Source organism: Barbus barbus (assembly GCF_936440315.1).
Source record: "Barbus barbus genome assembly, chromosome: 8".
In the NCBI taxonomy this organism is placed as follows: Eukaryota; Metazoa; Chordata; class Actinopteri; order Cypriniformes; family Cyprinidae; genus Barbus; species Barbus barbus.
In genome coordinates, this window is record NC_136736.1 from 27,865,708 (window position 1) to 27,887,504 (window position 21,797).

At 37.9% G+C, this 21,797-nt stretch overlaps 1 protein-coding gene across 1 annotated transcript; it reads left to right on the top strand.

The window, feature by feature from the left end:
* Window positions 1–513: 513 nt before the first annotated feature.
* LOC306873414 (galanin receptor 2a-like) lies at window positions 514–1,851 on the top strand (the record flags this gene model as incomplete). The annotated part of the gene is made up of 1 exon (XM_079422682.1): window positions 514–1,851. The coding sequence occupies one exon, from the start codon at window positions 514–516 to the stop codon at window positions 1,849–1,851; it is 1,338 nt and encodes a 445-aa protein (XP_079278808.1).
* Window positions 1,852–21,797: the final 19,946 nt, after the last annotated feature.

Below are 21,797 nucleotides of genomic sequence, written 5' to 3' on the forward strand. Positions count from 1 at the left end.
AGCTGCCCTTATACACACTGAAAGTATAAATAAATGAAAAGATTTTGAAAGCTTTTACTTGTGAACATTTGTGGTTTTTCTCCTTTCTTTTCAGGGATATGTGAATATGTGTAGCCTGTGCGTGTATATTTACGTGTGTGTATTTTTTCAGGTCATACGTGACACAGATTACCTTAAGGTTTGAAGGAAGAAACAAAAAGAACGAAGAGGAGGTACACTTATTAGATAAAGAAGAGGGTCTTCTATGCTTTTGATGTCATCTATATTGTCTGGGAAGGTAAAAGTGAATACTGTATTTGGTACTGAGTGGAGGAAGAGATTGGTTTTGAGTATCTAAAACGACGAAGGAAAGAACAATGGATTTGAGATCTTCTGTTTTTCTTCATTGTCTTCAAGCTTTTTAATGCATAAATGGAAACTTTGGCATCTGAAAAGTAAATTAAAAATATGTAGTTTTAGTTACGTTAGTTTAGTTATGATGTAGTTCAGTGATAGTTCACCCACTCAACCACTATGAATCTGACCCCAGATCAGCCACCAACCCTGCTCTACGAGTTTCCCAGGGCACTGGACCTTCAGCGTGAACCACAAAACAAGAGCAGGTCGGCTCCAGCCAGCTTCTTCAACAGCACCTTCTTTTTCCAGGATAATGCAGCTTTAGAATGGCAACTGTTCCTCACCATTCAAGAGCCTGGCACCATTATCTTGACTGTCCTGTACTCTATTTCCTTCCTTGTGGGTTTTTTAGGGAATGTCATGTCCCTCAAAGTCCTACTGGGCCAGCATGGAAGCATGCGACTGTCTGGTGCTAGCGCCACCCGTTGCCTGCTGATAAACTTAGCTGTGTGTGACCTGGCAGTGGTTTGCGTGTGCATGCCTGTCACCCTGGGCCACCGCATCTATACGCCATGGGTGTACGGCGACTTTTTGTGCCGGGCGGTGCCCTTCACGCAAGCGGTGTCTGTTTCCGCCAGTGTCCTGAGCATCACGGTCATCAGCATCAGTCGGTACTATGCAGTTCACTCACCGCTACAATCCCGCGCCTACTTCACTCGTCGACGCATCCTCGCCTCTGTCACAATCGTGTGGCTTGTCTCTTCAGTGATCTGCATGCCAGTCGTAATAGTTACCAGGCGCGATGAAGTAGCTTTGATCGAAGGGCTGGCCATCGTGTTGCCCGTCTGTGGAGAGGTATGGCCTCAGCCACGCTTGCGACAGGCGTACAATGTCCTGCTGTTCAGTGCCCTCTACTGTCTACCTGTTGGGTTTAATCTCACTTTAGCCTTCCTCACATGTCGTCGGCTGCGTAGCACTGGTTCTGAGGGACGGTTCACAGAGTTGGACCCCCGTTCCCAGGCACTTCATGAAACAAGGCTGCAGGGGCGCAGGCAGATCGCACGTATGGTCGCAGCTTTGGTGCTGCTCTTCGCTCTGTCTTGGTTGCCAATGTATGTGACTGATATTTGGCTGGACCGTGAGTTGCGCCACCCACCAGATTGGCTCCTTCAGACCAGACCCTTTGCACAATGGTTGGGCCTCACCAACTCTTCTCTCAACCCTTTTTGCTACTGCTTCATTGGTGACCTCCACCGCTCAGCCAAGGCTTTGCGTTTGCGCCTCTGCGGCCCGTCCCCGGCCTCGGCGTTGGCACTGGCTTCTCTCCCGAAAATATTCAACCTGCAGAATCAAGATAAGTCTCAAGCGGGTGCCGCCGACAACTCAACCAACTCCTGCGGGGAGGATGTTGGGAACTTGAATCTGTCGATGTGGTGGACTCAGTCTCGCACATGTGAGTCAATGAGCTTGCCTTACCACTTAGGAATGACTGAGGCAATTACACTGGATACATAGCAGGTCTGATTCACCGCTGTGGACATTTGCTCTCAGATGTGTTGTGTTTTGTGCTTCTAGACAACTGGATTTAAGGGTTAGTTTGCAGATCAATAATTTACTTACTCTCATGTCGTTCCAAACCTGCATGACTTATTTTCATTTGTGAAACACAAAGGATGATATTTTGTTAATATAATGAAAGTCAGTGGGGTCCAAACAACACTTGACTATGAACATTGGCTATTGACTTTCATTGTATAGAAAAAAAAAAAATCAATAAGACATAGACAAGACAAGAATATGTTCTTTTGTGTTCCATAAAGAAAAATCATACAGGTTTGTAATGTCACGAGGGTGAGTAAATGATTATGAATTATAATTTTTGGAGGAACTATCTCTTCATGTTTTGGAAAATAACTTTAAAGGACTGAAGACAAAATGGCAAACAGTAATTTGTTTGGGTACTTGTCTGATTTTATTTCACTGTTCTTTACAGTGTTCTCAAGTGGGAATGGGCCGGTCATGTGTGAGGATTGAGTTTCTTTTTACCTTTGTATATTTGTTGAAATTGTTTAACAGCAAAGTGATTAAACATTTCATATTGCAGGTGGAGTAGATGTAACTCTGTTTAGATCTGCTGTAAATGTGCTAATAATATGTAATAAATATATTGCCATTGAAACATATTAGGATCCATCATAGCAATCCATATTGTAAAGGAATAAAGTGGTTCAATGCAGAATGTATACGTTATGTTGCTAAGTTTTGCCTAGAGCAGTGTCTTAAGATAAACCAAGTTTAACGTCATTAAATGCTGCTCTTATGTCTGGCGGAGCGGTTTAATTAAAATGATCATCAGAAACCCAGGCACATATACACAGATTACGCACTCACACCTACAGTCTTTGGTGAAGAAACACATGGAAATGTCTTTCTGTGAACACTCACGGCTTCCCACCTCCTCTTCTAAATGTGGAAACCATCTGCATCTCAAGTCATCACCCTCTTCTAAGTGTTATCTTGCTGAAGTCAGAGCAGAAACTTTAAACTACACACCCATTCAAAAGTTTGAGGTCAGATTTTTTTAAGAAGTTGATCATTTTATTCAGCAAGTATGCATTAAATTGATCAAATGTGACAAAGTTTCTTATATTCGTGTATGCTTTAGGGCAGGGGTCGGCAAGTAAGTTTGGCATCGGGCCAAAAAAAAAAATCACCACTAGATGGCGGGCCAGAACATAGTCAAAGGATAATTTAAGAAATTAATAGATAAAAAATGCAACTAGAAATGCCTGACAGACTGTTACAGTGTTACTTGTTTAAATCATGCTTTCAACTGAAAAGATTCAGTATCTAAAAGGAACAAACAAATTCCTTGAGAACTATCAGCCTTCACATTCTTTCTGATTTGAGTGATCCTTCTCTATCAAGCTAGCTAAATATGTTTAACATGTGAATTCTTGCTAAATATGCAGTTATATTACGGGCCGTTGGCATGAATTGTACTCGTGATGGAGCGGCAGTGGAGCGTTCTTGGAGCGAGTGAAAACCACGACGCTCCGACTTTTAAAAAATCCGCTCCTCCCTCCATTCAAAATCAGACCGTTCCACTCCATGCTCTGCTCCGCTCACATTCTCTGATTGTGAAAAACTGTTGCTGTCATGACAGATCTATTTCAGAACCAGCCGCTATCAAAATAAACTGGCACGCGGGCCGCCAGTTGCCGACCACTGCTTTAGGGGATTATTGTGCAGCAGCAGTATTTCTTACATGCTCACAGCAGCCTGTTGCGGATGTTTTAGCAGTAGCAAGTTTCGGTACTTGCTCTGCCACAGCAGCAGCATAGCAGATCTATTCCGCCAAGACCAAATACATTGTCATGTACATTACCATGCCATGAGTTGTCATGACAGAACAGTTTTTACTCTATTTTTGATCAAATAAATGCAGCCTTGGTGAGCAAAAGAAACTTCTTTCAAAAACGTAAAAATCTGACTGTCTGGTTGTGTAGAAATGAAAATGACTTTATATCTCTTGAAAATTACACAGAATTTGAGGTCAAATTTTTTTTTGGTCAGGATAATATTTTTGGTTTAATTTTAAAACAAATCTGAGACTCTAGCTTTTTTTTGCACTACACTGTGTGATGTGTCACGATGTCCTAAACATTGGCTTTGCACTTTAATATTCTATGAGGAGGAATGCCCTCTGGTGAAAACATTCAATATTTCATTGACTTAGAAATGTTATAGCAGCAGTTGCATAAGAGGCTACAGTAACTAAAAAGACATTTGACAGGTATGATGGAGGCAGATATTTTAGTGAAATAAAAAATAGATGTAGATGTACAGATTTCATTGTTTTAAATGTTTCAGTCATTAGCTGACAACACATCAATTAAGTTTTGCTGTTTGCTGACATTACATTTACTGTTATGTATACCTCTGTTTTATGTTGTTGTTGTTTTTTTACACACGTTTATGCAGGTACTTATGTTTTCCATGAATATGAAGTATGAATGTTTTCTGCAATAAAGACAAGTGTGTATAGGTTCCTCTGTCTTGGCATTGCAGAGTATGTATTATTGAATGCAGATTCAACAATCAATAGCATAAAAGCATTATGTGTCACAGAGCACATTACTTAGAATTTGTCAAGAGAATTTACAAACTACTAAATAATATTCTATCCTTCCTGCCCTTCTCTCACTTGCTCCCTTCATCTCTTCATTACAAGCAGCCAGAATCTCTTAAGTGACTTGTAGTGCAGTCTGGGAACAATCAGGTAATTTGATTGATTCGGATGGCTTGAATGTGGATAGCAGCCATCAGAAAATCCTTAATAATAGACCAAAATACTTTCCTTAGGTTCTGATATCAAGCCTACATTCAACCTTGAAAGTGCAGAAGTAATCTGTTTTTGTCACGCTTAAGCTATATATAAATAACTACATGCCTTCTACCAAAATGGTGTACAGTTGACAGTATCTCAACATGAATATAATAATTTTCAGTATGCCGTAAATGTTTGAACTCAGTATGGTTGTCACACAATATTAAGTACTAAAAGCACAAAAATACACCCAAGGAACATAAATCAAGGGAGTTTGTAAATATAGCAGCATTCAGACAAATCCATGAAGTGATTCAGTAAACTCTGGTATTTGATCTGGAACATGTCCACATGCCTAAATGCATCGAGTTGCTTCCATGTGATTGGCTGATTAGATATATGCATTAGAAACAGGTGTGCCTAATAGTATTTTCTTCTTTTCTGGGTTTTCTTCTTTTTCTTCTATCAAATTTCCAAACATGCACACGTATTGCATATTGAAAATAATGTGAATTCTGCCAGCTGGCAGTCCTGAGCTGGCGCTTTCATACATAATTAATGAGTTATGAGTTCATCTTCATCACACAGCCTCTGTGCAGATTAATAGTGACATTTTGCCCAAGAGATATGAATGTGGGCAATTTTAGCATGTAGTTGTGTGTGTATTTACAGTAGTTGTAAATGCACACATGACCAAAAGTATGTGTTCACACAAACTCTACACCCATATGTGCTTGTTAAACATTTAATTTAAAAACCATTGGTGTTAATATAATTAAACCTCCCTTTGCTGCTTTAACAGCTTCCATTTTTTCTGGGAAGGTTCGACACTATTCGTAACAGTAATGCTGGAATTTGCTCCTATTCATATAGACAAGAGCATCAGTGAACTCAGACAGGCACTCATGCTAGGTGATGGGTCCTGGCTCTCGTTTTCAGTGTTTAGGTGTTCAGTTGGTTATGCAGGCTAGATTATTTGGCAGTATGCATTACTTTTTTTTATTACACAATAAGTGCATTTTTGAAAGTAGTATATTTTATTATATAGTGACTGTGCATTCACATACTCTGAGTCTATAACTGACAAAACCCATTTAACAATGTGTGTGTACAGTATGTGTGTGTACATGTTGGTGTGTATATGTAGTTTACCTTTAGTGGTCCTAATTCTGCCTTCCAGTCTCAGCATCAAACTGTCAGTGTTGTGTAACTCTGAGGTTTGAGCAGCGGTGTTGCTGCTTATGTAGAAGCTTATGTAACTTTAAATTGTAGTTACATAAGCTTCTCATAATTGAAGGTATAACATAACTAAACTATAAGCTAGAACATAACTGGTGCATTTTAGGTGTACAAGAAGTACATTAGATGTGATCAGATATTAGATATTGATCAGATCAAATATTAACTAAATATAGTTTAGAACAATCAAATCAAATAAGTGGTTTAACAATGTATCATTTAAAACTGCAAATAGATCATATGAAAAAAAATGTAACTGCAAAATATTTTTTGGAAGTAATTAGAATCAGAATTTGAATTAGGTAGTTCATTTTAAAATCATAATAAACATAATTAAACTATGTTAAGTAATAAATAACACGAATTAGTTAACTCAAATATGGGTTGAATATTTAATTGTAACACTTGATGTTTACATGCAATACTCGTATGGGGAATTTTTTATTTTTTTAAAATATATTTTAGATATATTTCAATATATATATAAAAATGGCCAAAAAATATTTACTAAAATATGTTTCAAAATATATTTTCTACTAATATATATTTATATATTTATATTATATATTTTAAAAATATATATTTTTATATTTATTTATAAATTATATTTTAAAAATATAAATACATATATTTTAAAAATATAAATAAATTTTTTAAATACATTTAGCATGCCATATATTGTTTCATTTCAAGAAAAGACATTTGAACTCATTTGAAGAAAAACTTTATTTGTAGTCTATAACAAGTGGGAACATGAAATTTATTTTAATAAAAATAAATAATGAAAAAAGCCTAAATATAGGCTTTGCTGTAGGATTGGAAATGTATTTTCTTACCCCTGAAATTAATTTTGAAATATATTTTGTTATATGAAGGTTGAAACTAAATATTTTAATTTCAAAAATATATTTCATTGAACTTCATTGTTTACAACATATATATAGCATATATTTAAAATATATTTTGGCCAGAAAATGTTTGCTGTATGGGTAAAAGGAAACACGTTTGACTATAGTTGTTAGAGGATACACTATAACATCAACTCTAAAGGCTTATACAGCATAAGAAAAGGCTGCAATGCCATTTAAAGATTAAAAGGTTCAGGTGTCATGAGACTTGAGCGAGACAGAAACTTGTAAATTGCTTCTGCGCTTTCAAAGATATGATGCAAATCAGCCAATTTAAAATCAACAGTATACCCAAAGAGAGCAGAAAGTTTGATTGGGTACTGCAATGCATTCTATTAATTTTAAAACAGATTGTCTCGAGACTCTATGCATTCTTTCAGTCTGTCTAGACCATGAAAAAGAGCGAGATAAAGGGTGATTGAGCTAGTCCATATTCCCTCACCATAAACACCACAGAGCTGTGAAGTCTGTCACAACTAATTGTCAGGCTGCCAAATTCACAAATGCACCGCATCTGAAAATCCAGCAAATCTATTTACTCAGCCAGATGATGCTGATTGAGGATGATGGTGATGTGAGTGCTGAAGTGGCGGCACTGTTCTTGAAAGATTGATCTATGACAATGCCAACTCAATATTTTGCTTCAAGGAGCTATCAGAGCGTATTCACCCCGTTTTGACTGATTAAACCATTCTGTCTTATGAAGTAAGAGCTGCAATCAAGATAATCGCTGACTCCCCCACCTCCCTCTGTATAGTATTTGATATTTTTCTCTTTTAGCACTCTGATGTGCTATAATAATTCCCGCACAGGTGCATTTTTATCAAAAAGGACAGAGATTTGATATTTGTTAATAATGTTACAAAAAAGTCTATTTCAAATAAATGCATTTATTTTAAATTTTCTGTTCATCAAAGAATCCAGAAATGGTTTCCACAAAAATATTAAGCAGGTCATCTTAAAATAATAAAAATGGTCTCTTGAGTACCAAATCAGCATGATTTCTGAAGGATCTTGTGACACTGAAGACTGGAGTTATTTGTGTTCACCATCACAGGAGTTACATTTTTAAGAGAAAACTAAATTATTTCTGTAATATGTTACAATATTATATTTCCGATTAAATAAAGGCATCCTTGGTGACTATAAGATGAAAAAAGAGAAAAAACTATAATACAATCTTATTAACTCCAAACTGTATGTGAAGATAATTTAAAGATGCGACAATATTATCATGAAAACAAAGCACTGAGGGACCATTAAAAGCTTGCAAGATAGAGCAAAGTTACTGAACTGTTAATTAAAGTTTTTTAAAATTCCTCAGGGCATGCTGTGTGATCTCAGCATTTCTCACTTTTTAAGAATCTGATGAAAATGATCAAATTGGCATCCAGCAGTGTTTTAATTAGGTGAAAAAAAGTTTTCAACTATTTTGAGATAATTACTGATCCATTGATTTGGATGATGTATGGAACTGTCAAAAAATGTGAAATGCATTGAGTTCATCTACAATGTCTCAGGTACCTCTCAGTGTCTCAACCATAAAAATATGACCATATTCATATTCAATTACTAATATAGTATAGTGTTCCTGTGACTCAGTGGTAGAGCATTACGTTAGCAGCGCAAAAGGTCATGGGTTCAATTCCCAGGGAACATACTGATAAAAAAAATGTATAGCTTGAATGCACAGCAAGTCCCTTTGGATAAAAGCATCTGCTAAATGCATAAATGTAAAATTGACCCCCCCCCCCCCCCCCCCCCCCCCAAAAATAAATTTTTAGTGACATTGATCTTGAATCGCTTATATTTGTTAATAATCACTGTGAAACACAGACTGCAATGGCAATTGTATTTATATAGCACTAATTAATAAAACCAGATATACTTCAGGTCTGTTGATGCGGGAGGACAACCTGGAAGCTGTATTCAGCACTCTGGCTTTAGCACTCAGCAAAGACAGTCATGGCGTTTCAAAACAGAGGAAGTACTGAAGCAGCCACAGGAGGCATTCCCACCATCTCTGTCAGCTTTTCCCTTTTAAGATGAGGTCACGTCAGCCAGCTTTGTCTCCTCAGGGTGTAAACCTTATCTGATGTGTCTGCCATCATGATCACAGCTCCTGCAGTAAAGTCTCACGAGTTTAAGGGTGTAAGATTTGCTCATTGTTGAGCACTGTTGGTGTACATCACTAAAGCAGTAAGCCACGATATTATCCTCTGTAACTATCACACAATATTCTTCTTGCTGTGTAATGGAGTAGAGTTGAAGATGAAATTCTTCTAAAATATTCACTTGTTTACCAGTTTTCCATTTGCATTGCAAGAGGGTTTGATTATTGCACAGAGTTTTGATTAGCTAAATCTACATTTTAAAAGTTAATTGAGAATATTATGATTGTTTCGGAAGAATCACACTTTAATTTGCTATTTGCATTTTTTTATTGTAAAAGTCATGTCAAAGTTAATTTAAACAGCACATTTCAAAACAATAGAGAGTGAAGTCTTGTGCAATTTAAAAAATATATATTAATCAGGAAATATTGGAAATGGTTTATATATATATATATATATACAATTTGCAATTATTAATAATAATCATAATTGGAAAAAAATCCACAGTGAAGGTATCAGTTATCATTATTATTATTATGGCACTTGTGAATGTAAAGAATGAATCTGGCTTGTTTATATTTTTTTCTGATATTTTCTTTAAACAAAATTAAACCATTAAAGAGTGGTGTATTTCATCAGTCATTACAATGATATAACTGCATGATGAAATATGAGTCTAAACAGATGTAACCTTCACCACTGACCTTCAAACACTGTCACATGTGATGGATCTGATCCTCCTCACACTTTCAAATGAGACCCCTTCCCACCTGTTCATCCATCCGTTCGTAGATTCTTTAGAGACCCTGGGCTTCCTCTGCAGCATTATCATGGATATTTGTGAGTTGTGCCCACATAAAACTGCAACGGTTTATGAAATTCCTTGCAAGATATGGCATTATGGGAGTGGCTTTTCTCTTGTCACTCACTCATTAGACCGTAGATTTTAATAGTCCACATAATTAATTTTTTACAATACTATTACACATAATTTTTTTTTCCTTTTCTATTTCAATAAATATTTTAAAATGTAATTTATTCCTGTGATGCAAAGCTGAATTTTCAGCATCATTACTCCAGTCTTCAGTGTCACATGATCCTATCTGGCCCAGCAATAATATCTGGCCCGCGCCTGTAGCCAGATTATTTGGATAGCGGCTGGTTCTGAAATAGATCTGTCATGACAGCAGCAGTTACTCACAATCAGAGTATGTGAGCGGAGCGGAGTGATTTTGAATGGAGCAAGGAGCGGATTTTTTAAGTCAGAGCGTCTTGGTTTTCACTCGCTCCAAGAGTGCTCCACCACCATCATGAGTACAATTGCTCAATGGATTATATCCATAATATATATTATATTATAATATTATATATTATATCCAGACCCAGTCTGGTGAACACCGCTGCGGCACACGAAAATGTGGAACACATCTGCCAACAGTGTGGGAGCAATCTAGCTGTTGTCCAGTTTGGTGACTGTCGGCCACGCCCCTTCTTCTGTGCTGAATGTGATGTCAGCATGCACACCAGACATGTTCTCCATAACCGAGACGCCATGACTCCTGGATTCTACCTGCCACTGCCTCCAACAACTTTTGTTGTAGATAAGGCTCTTTCCCATTGTGGTAAGTTCTGATTTGTGAGTGTACAACATACATATCATTCTGAGAATCGTTTGGCCTCATAAGCTTTACTATTTGAATAATGCCTTTTTGTCTCTTATTGTTTGATATTGAATTGAAGCTTTTTGAGCATTTCTTCTATACTTTTTCAGCATTGTACTTCATTACCATTGAACCATTACACTGTTATATTACTCAGTGAATACAAATGATCTTAATTCACATGTTTGATCTTTTTCAGTACGGCTTGTACCTGTGGAGATTCCTGACAAAATTTGTGGTTGTTCATCAGAGTCATTGGGGGTCATCCCAGGGAAGACTGTTGCTGTGATCACAATGAATGGTAAGGGTGTGAAGATAAAAATCTATACATGCTCTACTCCCATAAGTTTTACACAGGTCTGTATGTAAAATCTACAAATGACTTCTGAGTAAGGTTTAAAAAGTATACAAGTAATGTAAAAATTGTGGATCAAGCAAAATGTACTGGGCTGGGTATCCAAAAGCCCTCCTAGCTTAAAGGTGCAATAGGTGATTGTCTTCAGAAATATTTTTTGTTATGCTGGTTGAAAGTCTCTTCACATCCTGATAGCAATCATTAAGTTAAGTGGTCTAAATGTGTTTAATATGTATTTATATATTCTGTGGAAGGCGTAGGCCCAAGAAATGTACGTTCAATCAAAATGCTCGTTCCAAGCATTTCTACTGGCTTTCCTACCTGCCTGTCAACATGTATTCGCATACCTCTGTGCACCCGGGTTGCGCAGACAGGATACGTCATCAGCGCATTCACGTACACTACGCAGACAGAGCGAGAATGGCAAGCAAGCAACCTGACCTTCCTTCCTGGTATTGTAGTACTTTTACTAACTGTACTATGAAGTTCTCTCAGCGGTTAATTGACATGTGATGTTTTGTAGTAATGATGTCTCTGATCGTCTGATCTGTGTGCGTTCATGTGTTGGGGGGGCATGGCTTTCGATGGCGATTTGCAGGGAGGGTGGTACGTTCGCTTTCAATGCTATCAGGCTAAAGTTAGCATTTTCCAAGATGTCCTACTGCACCTTTAAGTCAGTGATTGGCATAACCACAGCCCTTGGACACTGTTTACTTAAACACAGCTAAATAACTAAATAACAAAATACTGTTTATTGGCTATGGCTACCAATGACCTGATGACCCAAATAAATCTAATTTGCCTAAAGTCAACTTTGTCTGAGAGCAAATTTACTAATAATGTGTATTAAGGTATACCACGGCAAACAAAACTTACCCTTTCTTTTTTTCTTCACATTTGGCCCCTCCTGACTCAAGAGCTGGGAGATGGAAGAGGCAGCAGGTGTAGGACAAGACTGTGAGAGGGAGAGATCTGTGGGGATAAGAGATGGAGGAGAGACAGAGCTGGCAGAAGGTGCTGGTGAACAGATTGAGTTTTTTGTCCTTTTCTTCCTCTGTCGCAAAGACTTAGAGCATGGCAGTGGAGGTGGAGGAGGAGAAGACTGTGGAGGAAGAACAGCTGTAAAAGTAGTAGAAGAGGGAGGAGAGAGAGAAGTTGGAGAGTGTGGGGAAGACAGAGAAACAAGGTTGAGTATAAATACAGTCTTGGACTCCTTTGTGAGATTCTTCGGCTGCTCCTGGGTGAGGCTCTCCTGTTTCATGGTGATGCTCTCTGGCTGCTCCACGGTGAGGCTCTCCTGTTTCATGGTGATGCTATCCGGCTGCTCCTGGGTGAGGCTCTCCTGTTTCATGGTGATGCTCTCCAGCTGCTCCACGGTGAGGCTCTCCTGTTTCATGGTGATGCTCTCCAGCTGCTCCACGGTGAGGCTCTCCTGTTTCATGGTGATGCTCTCCAGCTGCTCCACGGTGAGGCTCTCCTGTTTCATGGTGATGCTCTCCAGCTGCTCCACGGTGAGGCTCTCCTGTTTCATGGTGATGCTATCCGGCTGCTCCTGGGTGAGGCTCTCCTGTTTCATGGTGATGCTCTCCAGCTGCTCCACGGTGAGGCTCTCCTGTTTCATGGTGATGCTCTCCAGCTGCTCCACGGTGAGGCTCTCCTGTTTCATGGTGATGCTCTCCAGCTGCTCCACGGTGAGGCTCTCCGGCTCCAAAATGGAACCACTGCACTGCTCCTGCCTGGGGCTGTTGTGCTGCTCTGCTATGGGGATGTCACTGTCTGGGGATGTCACGGTCCAGCTGCTGTGCTGTGGAGGTTGCTTTAATACAAGTTTACATTCATTTCAAATCTGTATTATATTCACAAAGAAAAATACATGTATTTCAAATAATAATTATTACTTTTAAATTTAATCTTGTTTTTATATGATCAAAGTTCAATTTCAGATAAGGCCAGTACTCTGTCAGTTTCTACCATTGCCAACATGACTGACTCATTATTTGACAGAGAACACAACTTATTATTTCTCTTTAGTACAATTTAATTTAAATTTAAAGCTAATAGTCTATGATATTCACTTTGTGGCAAACATGGGCTTTCAGTTGCACTTCAAATAACACTTATGAAAAATTAGCATTTTACTTACTGCAATACGGGCAGAATCAATTATATGCCCAACATTTCTGCAAGCTTGAATTTAATTAGCTAACTTAACTTAGCTAGCCTATAACACATTTGGTGCAGCACGTTATATTTTTTATAATATCTGCTGTCATTTACTGCATCACGAAAATGCTACCTTGCAATTCTAAAGGTTCTCAACACAACTTCTTGACCTGATTAAACAGTTTTTGTTCCGTAAATTTAAGGATTGTTCCCATCTGTATTAATTAACTGTTCTACTTACCGAGTGGGAACTCGCAGTGCAGCTTGGGATCGTGCCTTACAATGACATCAGCACCACTGATTGATTGATTTATGAATAAATAAATAAAAGGGTGGGGGGTGGTTTAATGGTAGACTCAACTGGTTTTATTTTCAAACTTGTATTTTGTCTTATTATGCAGTAATTCTGTTTGATATCTATGACTGACCTTAATATTCTGATTTGTAATAAATGGCCCTCACAAACATACAGGTTTTCTGGATTTTTTGCGAAGAAGAAAGATTGATATAGTGTTAGTTCAAGAATCCCGTTTGAAATAGGAAGATGTACGCAGGTGTAATAATAAGTTTTATGAAGTGGTATCTCACTCATCTTCGGATACTAAAACCACCCTTGGTCTAATATTGGTGCGGAGGACTTTAAATATTACAATTTTAGAGAAAGGTTGTGATACAAATGGTAGAATAACACATATAAAAACAATAGTGGAGAATAGGAATATTGTATTTCTTTCAGTTTATGCCCCTTGTACTCCTGACCCTACTGGTTTTGTCAACCTATCTCTTGAAATTTTCGGATTTTGAAATTGGATTGGATGCAGATACAAATTCTGTAATGTCGCATATCCTAGATAGATCTGGACCAAAGGAATCACACTCTCAAGGTTTTTTTTTTTTTCTGAATATGAATCTGTCATCTTCTCCTAAGGGTAATCTCTGTTCGCAAGGATCTTTAGGCACGTTTTCGCATTGTTTTTTTTTTGGGGGAGTGCCCTTCTCTCTCATCTTTTTGGTCTCAGCTCTCACAGGACCTGTTATATTTGTTGGGTACTGAGATACGTTTGACTCCGTGCCATTTTTTCATGAATAACTTTTGGGACCTTGACCTTGTCCGTCCTACAAAGATCTTTACTGTTAGCTGCTCTCACAGCAGCAAATAAATTTATAGTCAACCGTTGGAATCCTCCTCACACAATGGACAGACGAACCTGGACTGTGTGTTTGCTGGACATTGTCTCGATGGAACGCTCAATTTAAGTTTGTGTCATTCAGCGTTTGATGTTGTGTGATCTTTTCTGGAATCCATGTGAACATTATTTTACTATGGGTTGGGGTGGGTTCTGAATTTGCACAGTTGTTTTTTGTTTGTTACTACTGTTTCAGGAAGAAAATGTAATAAAAATTTGTTAACAAAAAAAGAAGAAAAAAAAAGACCTGGGGGCCGCCAATTGACTCGCCCTGCCATAACTAATTTATTGTAGCCTTTTCTTTTTTATTCCTATTTGTCATAGTCTCGAACCGTACACACTGCGCTCTGCTTACCTGCACGTCAAATGTCAGCGCCGCAGGCTCGGGTCAGAAGTCTATGAGAATCCCAGTAAGTTAAAACATGATGCCAAAGGGATCCTGACCAGACTTCAATATGTGACGAGTTGGGAGTGAGAACGTGTTGTATAAGCTGATTCGCACGGCACTCATGCACAATTAAAATAACTGCACTTCAATCATATTGTGCTGATAACTGTTTCGTTGGGTTCGTACGTCAAGCTGGCAATGACTTAACAATGACTTAAGAAAGTGTAAACACCCAGTCATGTAGTTGACAGCAGTAAACGGCTGCAACTAAAGTGAACATCTCCAAAATGAAAAACAGTAACTGGGAGTGGTTTCCTTGGCATGCCTTGAAAATAGTCCATTCTTTGATTCATTAAAAAAATTTTTTAGTGTGTTTTGCGATTAACTTGATAAACATAACGCTGTCCCTTATTTTTTTTCCTCTCAGCAATCTGTTTTCCTTCCTGTCTGTTAACACAAAGATTTACCACACTAGTCACCAGGTCTACCTTTCCTTGATTCCATATTTTCCTCTCTCTCTTTCCTGCCTTGCTGGTTGTTTGTCTAGGAAGGCGCCTTCAGCTATGTCCACACTGGTGTTTAAGCATGTTGAAAGGGTGAGCATCTAATCGCAGCCATAAAAAAACTCCCTGAAAACAAACACACACAGCCTCAAGACATCGCTGTCCACACATTTGTACAAGATGCATACACACTTTCCCAAAATAAGCCTGAGAGACATTCAGTCACCACAGTCACCTGACTCACCAGTGATAACATTTAAGGACAGGAAGCAGTGAGGACCACCCAGTGACCATCCAGAGCCCTCAGGCTTAGTTTTGGATGGTGTGCTGCTCTTATCTTCATCACGATTGCTCAGGCAAAGCATTCCCTGGCATCTAGGACTCTAAATCTTATAAAATACAATCAAATGTCAGGGTTATTATCCTTTTTTATTCGCTTATCTTCATTCACGGTTCTGGGTCATTGGTGAATTTTTTTCTCAATATCACCACTTAAAACTGATGTGAAAAATCTTCATGATAATTAAGGCTGTCGGAACAAATTTAACGTCAATTGTTTAGCCAAAGCTAGGTAGTAACTGATTACATGTAATCTGGATAACATGATCACATTCCAAAAATCAAGTAGCCTAGCCTACTCATAATTACATTGTATAAAGCTCATAATCAGATTACAAATACTAAACCCCTTTGATATTAAATAGGCTATTTATCTAAAAATACCTCTAAGGAAGTGAATATTTCAGTTTAACAACACATTTGCATGTTTACAGTTTGATGTCGCTTAATGGCCACATTGACAAGCAGGTAAACAAATTAAACATTTCTATTTTAATGTTCAACTGTTTAAATAATTTAATTTACATTTTTTTTATTTATGATTTATTAGATTTTTATTAACTCACAAACCCACTGCAGTTCTTACATTAAGCCCCGTTTGGGAAACCCTGGTTTAATGTAACGCTTAATGCATTTTATGATGTCGATATGCTAAACAAAATGGAATTTAGACCTATTTTGATATTTAATATCAATACAGCATATTTAATGGTAGGCCCAAGTTTAAAACAAGTTAGATAAAAAAAGTAATCTAAAAATCATCAGAATACATGACCTAAAATGAGTAACCCAAATCACAAAACTAAGTAAAAACAGGTACATCTAAAAAAAATTTGAATATCGTGAAAAATATCAATATTTTTTGTCACTCATTTCAGAAAGTGAAACCCATATATTATATAGCTTGTGCTCTTTAAGTGAACGACGCATTATTGTACCATCCCAAAGACAAACAAAAACACTTTCACAGACTTTTTCATTAACTGTTCCCATCTGGTGGAATGACCTGCCCTTCTCAATCCGAGCAGCCGAATCCTTAGCCATCTTCAAGAAACGGCTAAAAACTCATCTGTTCCATCTTTACTTGACCCTCTAACTCTAGCACTCTCTATTCTAATTTGATTTTATCTATATGTCTTTTTATTAAAAAAAACAAGAAAAAAAAAACATGATCCGTACTGCGTTAGGCTAACCAAGACTTGTAATAGCAATTGGTTTTGATTGCTTCTTATGTCCTCATTTGTAAGTCGCTTTGGATAAAAGCGTCTGTTAAATGACTAAATCAAATAAAATTAAATAAAAATATATAGATTCATTACACATAGAGTGAAAGGTTTCAAGTCTTTATTTCTTGAAATTTTGATGATTATGGCTTACAGATAATGAAAACCCAAAATTCAGTGTCTCAGAAAATTTGAATATTACAGAAGATAAATAAAAAAAGGATATTTTAAACAGAAATGTCAGGCTTCTGAAAAGTATGTTAATTTCTATGCACTCAATACTTGGTTGGGCCTCCTTTTGCATGAATTACTGAATCAATGTGGCGTGGCATGGAGGCAATCAGCCTGTGGCACTGCTCAGGTGTAATGGAAGCCCAGGTTGCTTTGATAGCGGCCTTCAGGTCATCTGCATTGTTGGGTCTGGTGTCTCTCATCTTCCTCTTGACAATACCCCATAGATTCTCTATGGGGTTCAGGTCAGGCCAGTTTGCTGGCCAATCAAGCACAGTAACACCATGGTCATTGAACCAGCTTTTGGTACCTTTGGCAGTGTGGGCAGGTGCCAAGTCCTGCTGGAAAATGAAATCAGCATCTCCATAAAGCTTGTCAGCAGAAGGAAGCATGAAGTGCTCTAAAATTTCCTGGTAGATGGTTGCGTTGACTGTGGACTTCAGAAAACACAGTGGACCAACACCAGCAGATGACATGGCAGCCCAAATCATCACTGACTGTGGAAACTTCACACTGGACTTCAAGCATCATGGATTATGTACCTCTCCACTCTTCCTCCAGAGTCTGGGACCTTGATTTCCAAACGAAATGCAAAATTTACTTTCATCTGAAAAGAGGACTTTGGACCACTGAGCAACAGTCCAGTTCTTTTTCTCCACAGCCCAGGTAAGACACTTCTGACGTTGTCTCTGGTTCAGAAGTGGCTTGGTAGCCCTTTTCCTGAAGATATCTGAGCGTGGTGACTCTTGATGCACTGACTCCAGCTTCAGTCCACTCCTTGTGTTTGAATCAGCTTTGCTTGACAGTATTCTCACGCTTGCGGTCATCCCTGTTGCTTGTGCACTTTTCCTACCCAAATTCTTCCTTCCAGTCAACTTTGCATTTAATATGCTTTGATACAGCACTCTGTAAACAGCCACACCTTTCAGTCATGACCCTCTGTGACTTACCCTCTTTGTGGAGGGCGTTAATGTTCGTCTTCTGGATCATTGCCAAGTCAGCAGTCTTCCCCATTATTGTGGTTTCAAAGAACAAGAGATACCCGGAATTTTTACTGTAGGGATGGTCATTAATTGAAACTCAAATGTAAATATTCTAATATTTTGAGATACTGATTTTTGACTTTCATGAGCTGTATATAACAAGAAGTGACGCTATTGCGGCATTACCTTTTTTCAAGGCTGTCTGAGTGCGTATCAAAGTTATTCCAATAAACAGCTCACTTCACAGAACTTTAAACACTAGCACAGTTTTATTATTGGTCAAATATAGCCTATCTATACAAGCATTTCAGTCAAATATAATTTATGAAATATGTAAAACCTCTGGGTGCGGGAGGAGGGATCAAGTAGCCCAATTCCACACGAAAACCGCGGGCTTGGCAACCCTAGTATGTTTCGCCATAGTTCTCAGGAGAAAGCAACTAGTATTCGTGGCAAATTCTATTAATTTCACCACAAATGTTGCTGGAACATATGTGCGGACGAACATAAATGTAGGCTATACCGCTGGTTTAAAACACAGCCTCTAGCCATGGGATTTCTGCTTGCTGTTTTAAAATTAATTAAAATGCTTCCCAGACAAAAAGCAAAGTGCTCTCGAAACCCGAGGTAAGTCACACAAAGCACACCTATGCAGACTTGTCTTAACTGTTGCTCACATATAAGCAGGAACTCACAGGAATTGTACGTCATGAGGTTGACGAGGTTAAAGAGCAGGGTATTGATTCTGTCAGTGTACATTTAGTTGGTCTGAAATCAGGGCTGGGTGGCTTGTTTCTTTAAATGGTTTAAGCAATGGCAAATCTCTTTAGGAAGGACTAACAAGAACTCTCATTTGTTACTTCCTCTCACAGACACAACATTATTTGTTTAATATTGAAACATATTTTCTTTAATTCTCTTAATCTAATAGTGACATTTGCTGTCTCTGGCTAGGTACACAATATCATTTTGAAACAGCTGTCATCACAATATTCACATTCCTGTTACTGTTTTCTCTAAGAAAGTGCTTGGCAAAACATTAAATGAGAATCTAATTAAAATTGAGCTATCCAAATATGTAAATGTCAAAACCTTTAGGGTTTTTTATGTTTTTTCCTACCACAGAGATATTTTATTAATGGATTTTTTGCTAATTATATTTGTAAATGACTTACGGCATTTGTTTTAAGTGTTTGATTAAGTTTTAATCAGTTTTCAGTGTTTACACTTAAGGCAAGGTGCTAGGGTTTTCATAACGATGCAACTTAATGTGAACAACTTAACTGTTCACAGATGAGCAGAGTATGCAGGTGCACAATCTGAACCCAATTAATTGAGACGTGATTGGACAACCTGCAAAATTTATAGTGTTTTTGCAAGCAATATACTTTTTTCCTTGGTTGGCGCTCTTATGCTGCTTCTGTCAGACACGCATGTGTTATTTATCCTAGGTCAACCCTGCTCCTGGGGATCCACTTTCCTGCCAATTTTATTTTCAACCTGCATCAGCACACCTGGGTTGTGTTTGAAATTGTGTTCCTTTGCAACTGTCAAAAAGTATGTTCTATATATGAATGTGTATAGTATGCATGTAATCTGGACGTATATTTGCCATTGTCAGGGGACCTACCAGCGTCAGTTGCGTTGCTTCACTGCCATTCACAGATCCTCTCCTGTGGCCTCATGGGATAGTAAAGTGTCCATTGTATACACACTTCAGAATGTCATCTGGGTACTTTTTTCCTAGTCATTTATGAGTACTGTGAATTCAGACATATTTCTTTTGTCACATACCCTTTTTTATACTTGCAATAGTTCAACTTTAGCGCAATCAAATATACTTAAGCACTACTTCTGCACAACTGAAGTGCATTAAGCACAAAATTAGTTGTTCCAATTTAGCAGACTTTAAGTATACCATTTTAGCATAACAAAAGTACAATTGCAGAGTATTCTTATTAAGCACATAAATGTGTAAATATATTTGCAGTACTAGCACAAAATAAATGTATTTCAAATAAATTTTAGTATAGTTTTCACCATAGTAGTCATATTAAAAGTTAGTTATCTAGCCTACTTTTTCTTCAAGGCTGCTTATAACTTTTTAAAGTTAAGCTAGAGACACACTGCATGATTTTCGGCTGTCCCCGACGAAAGATTGGCATCATGAAACAATCATGGTGATTTCTGTGATTGTGGCAGCTTCTAATCCGTAGTCCTGTGTCATACAATGAGAGAGGTTTAAAGACAGCCATCGTCTTGCAACCAAATATAGTCTACGATAATTTTCTGACAGTGTCAGAAATTCGGCATGATCATCACACAGTGTGTTTGCTGCTACGACCCACGTTTACTGACCAGCCAATAAAAATGCAACATGAAATCAACACGACATGGTGCAAAAACATAAAACTGCTTACCTCAAGCTCTTATCTCTTCCTCTTTCGCCACTTCCACGCTAGCGCATGATGATGACGTTTTATTCCTCTATAGAAACGTGCGTCGTAGCGTACGAGTCAATGGCCGTTTCTCAAATGGAAGGCTGCATCCTCCGGAGGTCGCATTTGTAGGCTGCATAGGTCATCAGGCCTGGTTTATTTCAGTTAACTGAGCATTACATTTGCGGGACAAAAGCTTATTACAACAATTTACACTTAACTAAGAATAATGGTCAAATTTATAACTGTTAATATTCTAAAATAAGATCTTATTTGTGACGTATGCAGCCTACAAATGCGACCACCGGAGGATGCAACCTTCCGGTAAAAAACGGCCAATAGGTGTCATCATTTTAGTCATGCATATCCTACCCAAGTTTATTAGATCCATGTCACACAGTGTGATCTGCTGCGATCTTATAGGATTGCTATAATTGTGCAATGAGTAGAAGGCTTTAAAGTTAGACTTGTAATTTGTATCTGAAAATTAAGACTTGGCTAATTGCTAGCATATTACAGTAGCTCTTAAGACACAGTCTTAACAAAGTGTCTATGTTTATGCATCTGGACCCTGGTCACTATGCTTTTTTTCATGTCTTAAAATTATAATTAGGCTTATTTTAATAACACATGTTTGCACTTAAACATATTTTGGGGACAAATTTGTACCCAGAAGTGCGCTAAATCTGGCAAAATCTTCTTTTGATAAACCTTTTATTATCAGTTTTTTTTTTCCAGATAGGTGGCTCCTTGAAATCTTGTCAGTAAACGGCCACTGTTATGATTGGGTAATATCATTCTATAGGTAAAAGTGTCAGTTTCCCTCAGCATTGCATGTGAAATGCATTGTGAAATTGTTTACTTGTGGTTTGCTGTCAAATCCAATACAGCTTGCTTAACACCGTACTTTGTTTACAAAAGAATCTGTGATCCGGGACATCATTAAAATGAACCATCCACTTGTTTTTGCCACTGCGGATCTTCTGAAGGCTGTACAGAATCTAATGTGCTGTTTAAAGCAGCTGGTCAAAACAAACATCCCACTTCTGAAAAGCCTATGCTTTTCGTTGTGGTACTTGGATGGGTGAAATGCAGAGCACAAATTCTAAGTATGGGACACCATACATGGCTACTCATGCCTTTACTCTTCCATTTGTCCTGTTGTCGGGAGTAGCATGTGAAGTACATCAGAAAATGAACAAGCATCTGTATATAGTAGACAGTGATAATAATTGGTTCTATTTGCTTTAAAAAATGTCTTGACCTCTTGAAAAATAACTTCAATGACATTTTAGTCCCATTAAGTGCAATCAGCAGGATCTGCACACTTTCTTTATTAATCCTGTTCTGTTTTTAGTTCATTCGTCTACATTATGTCGCAACAAGTCGGATTCCTCTT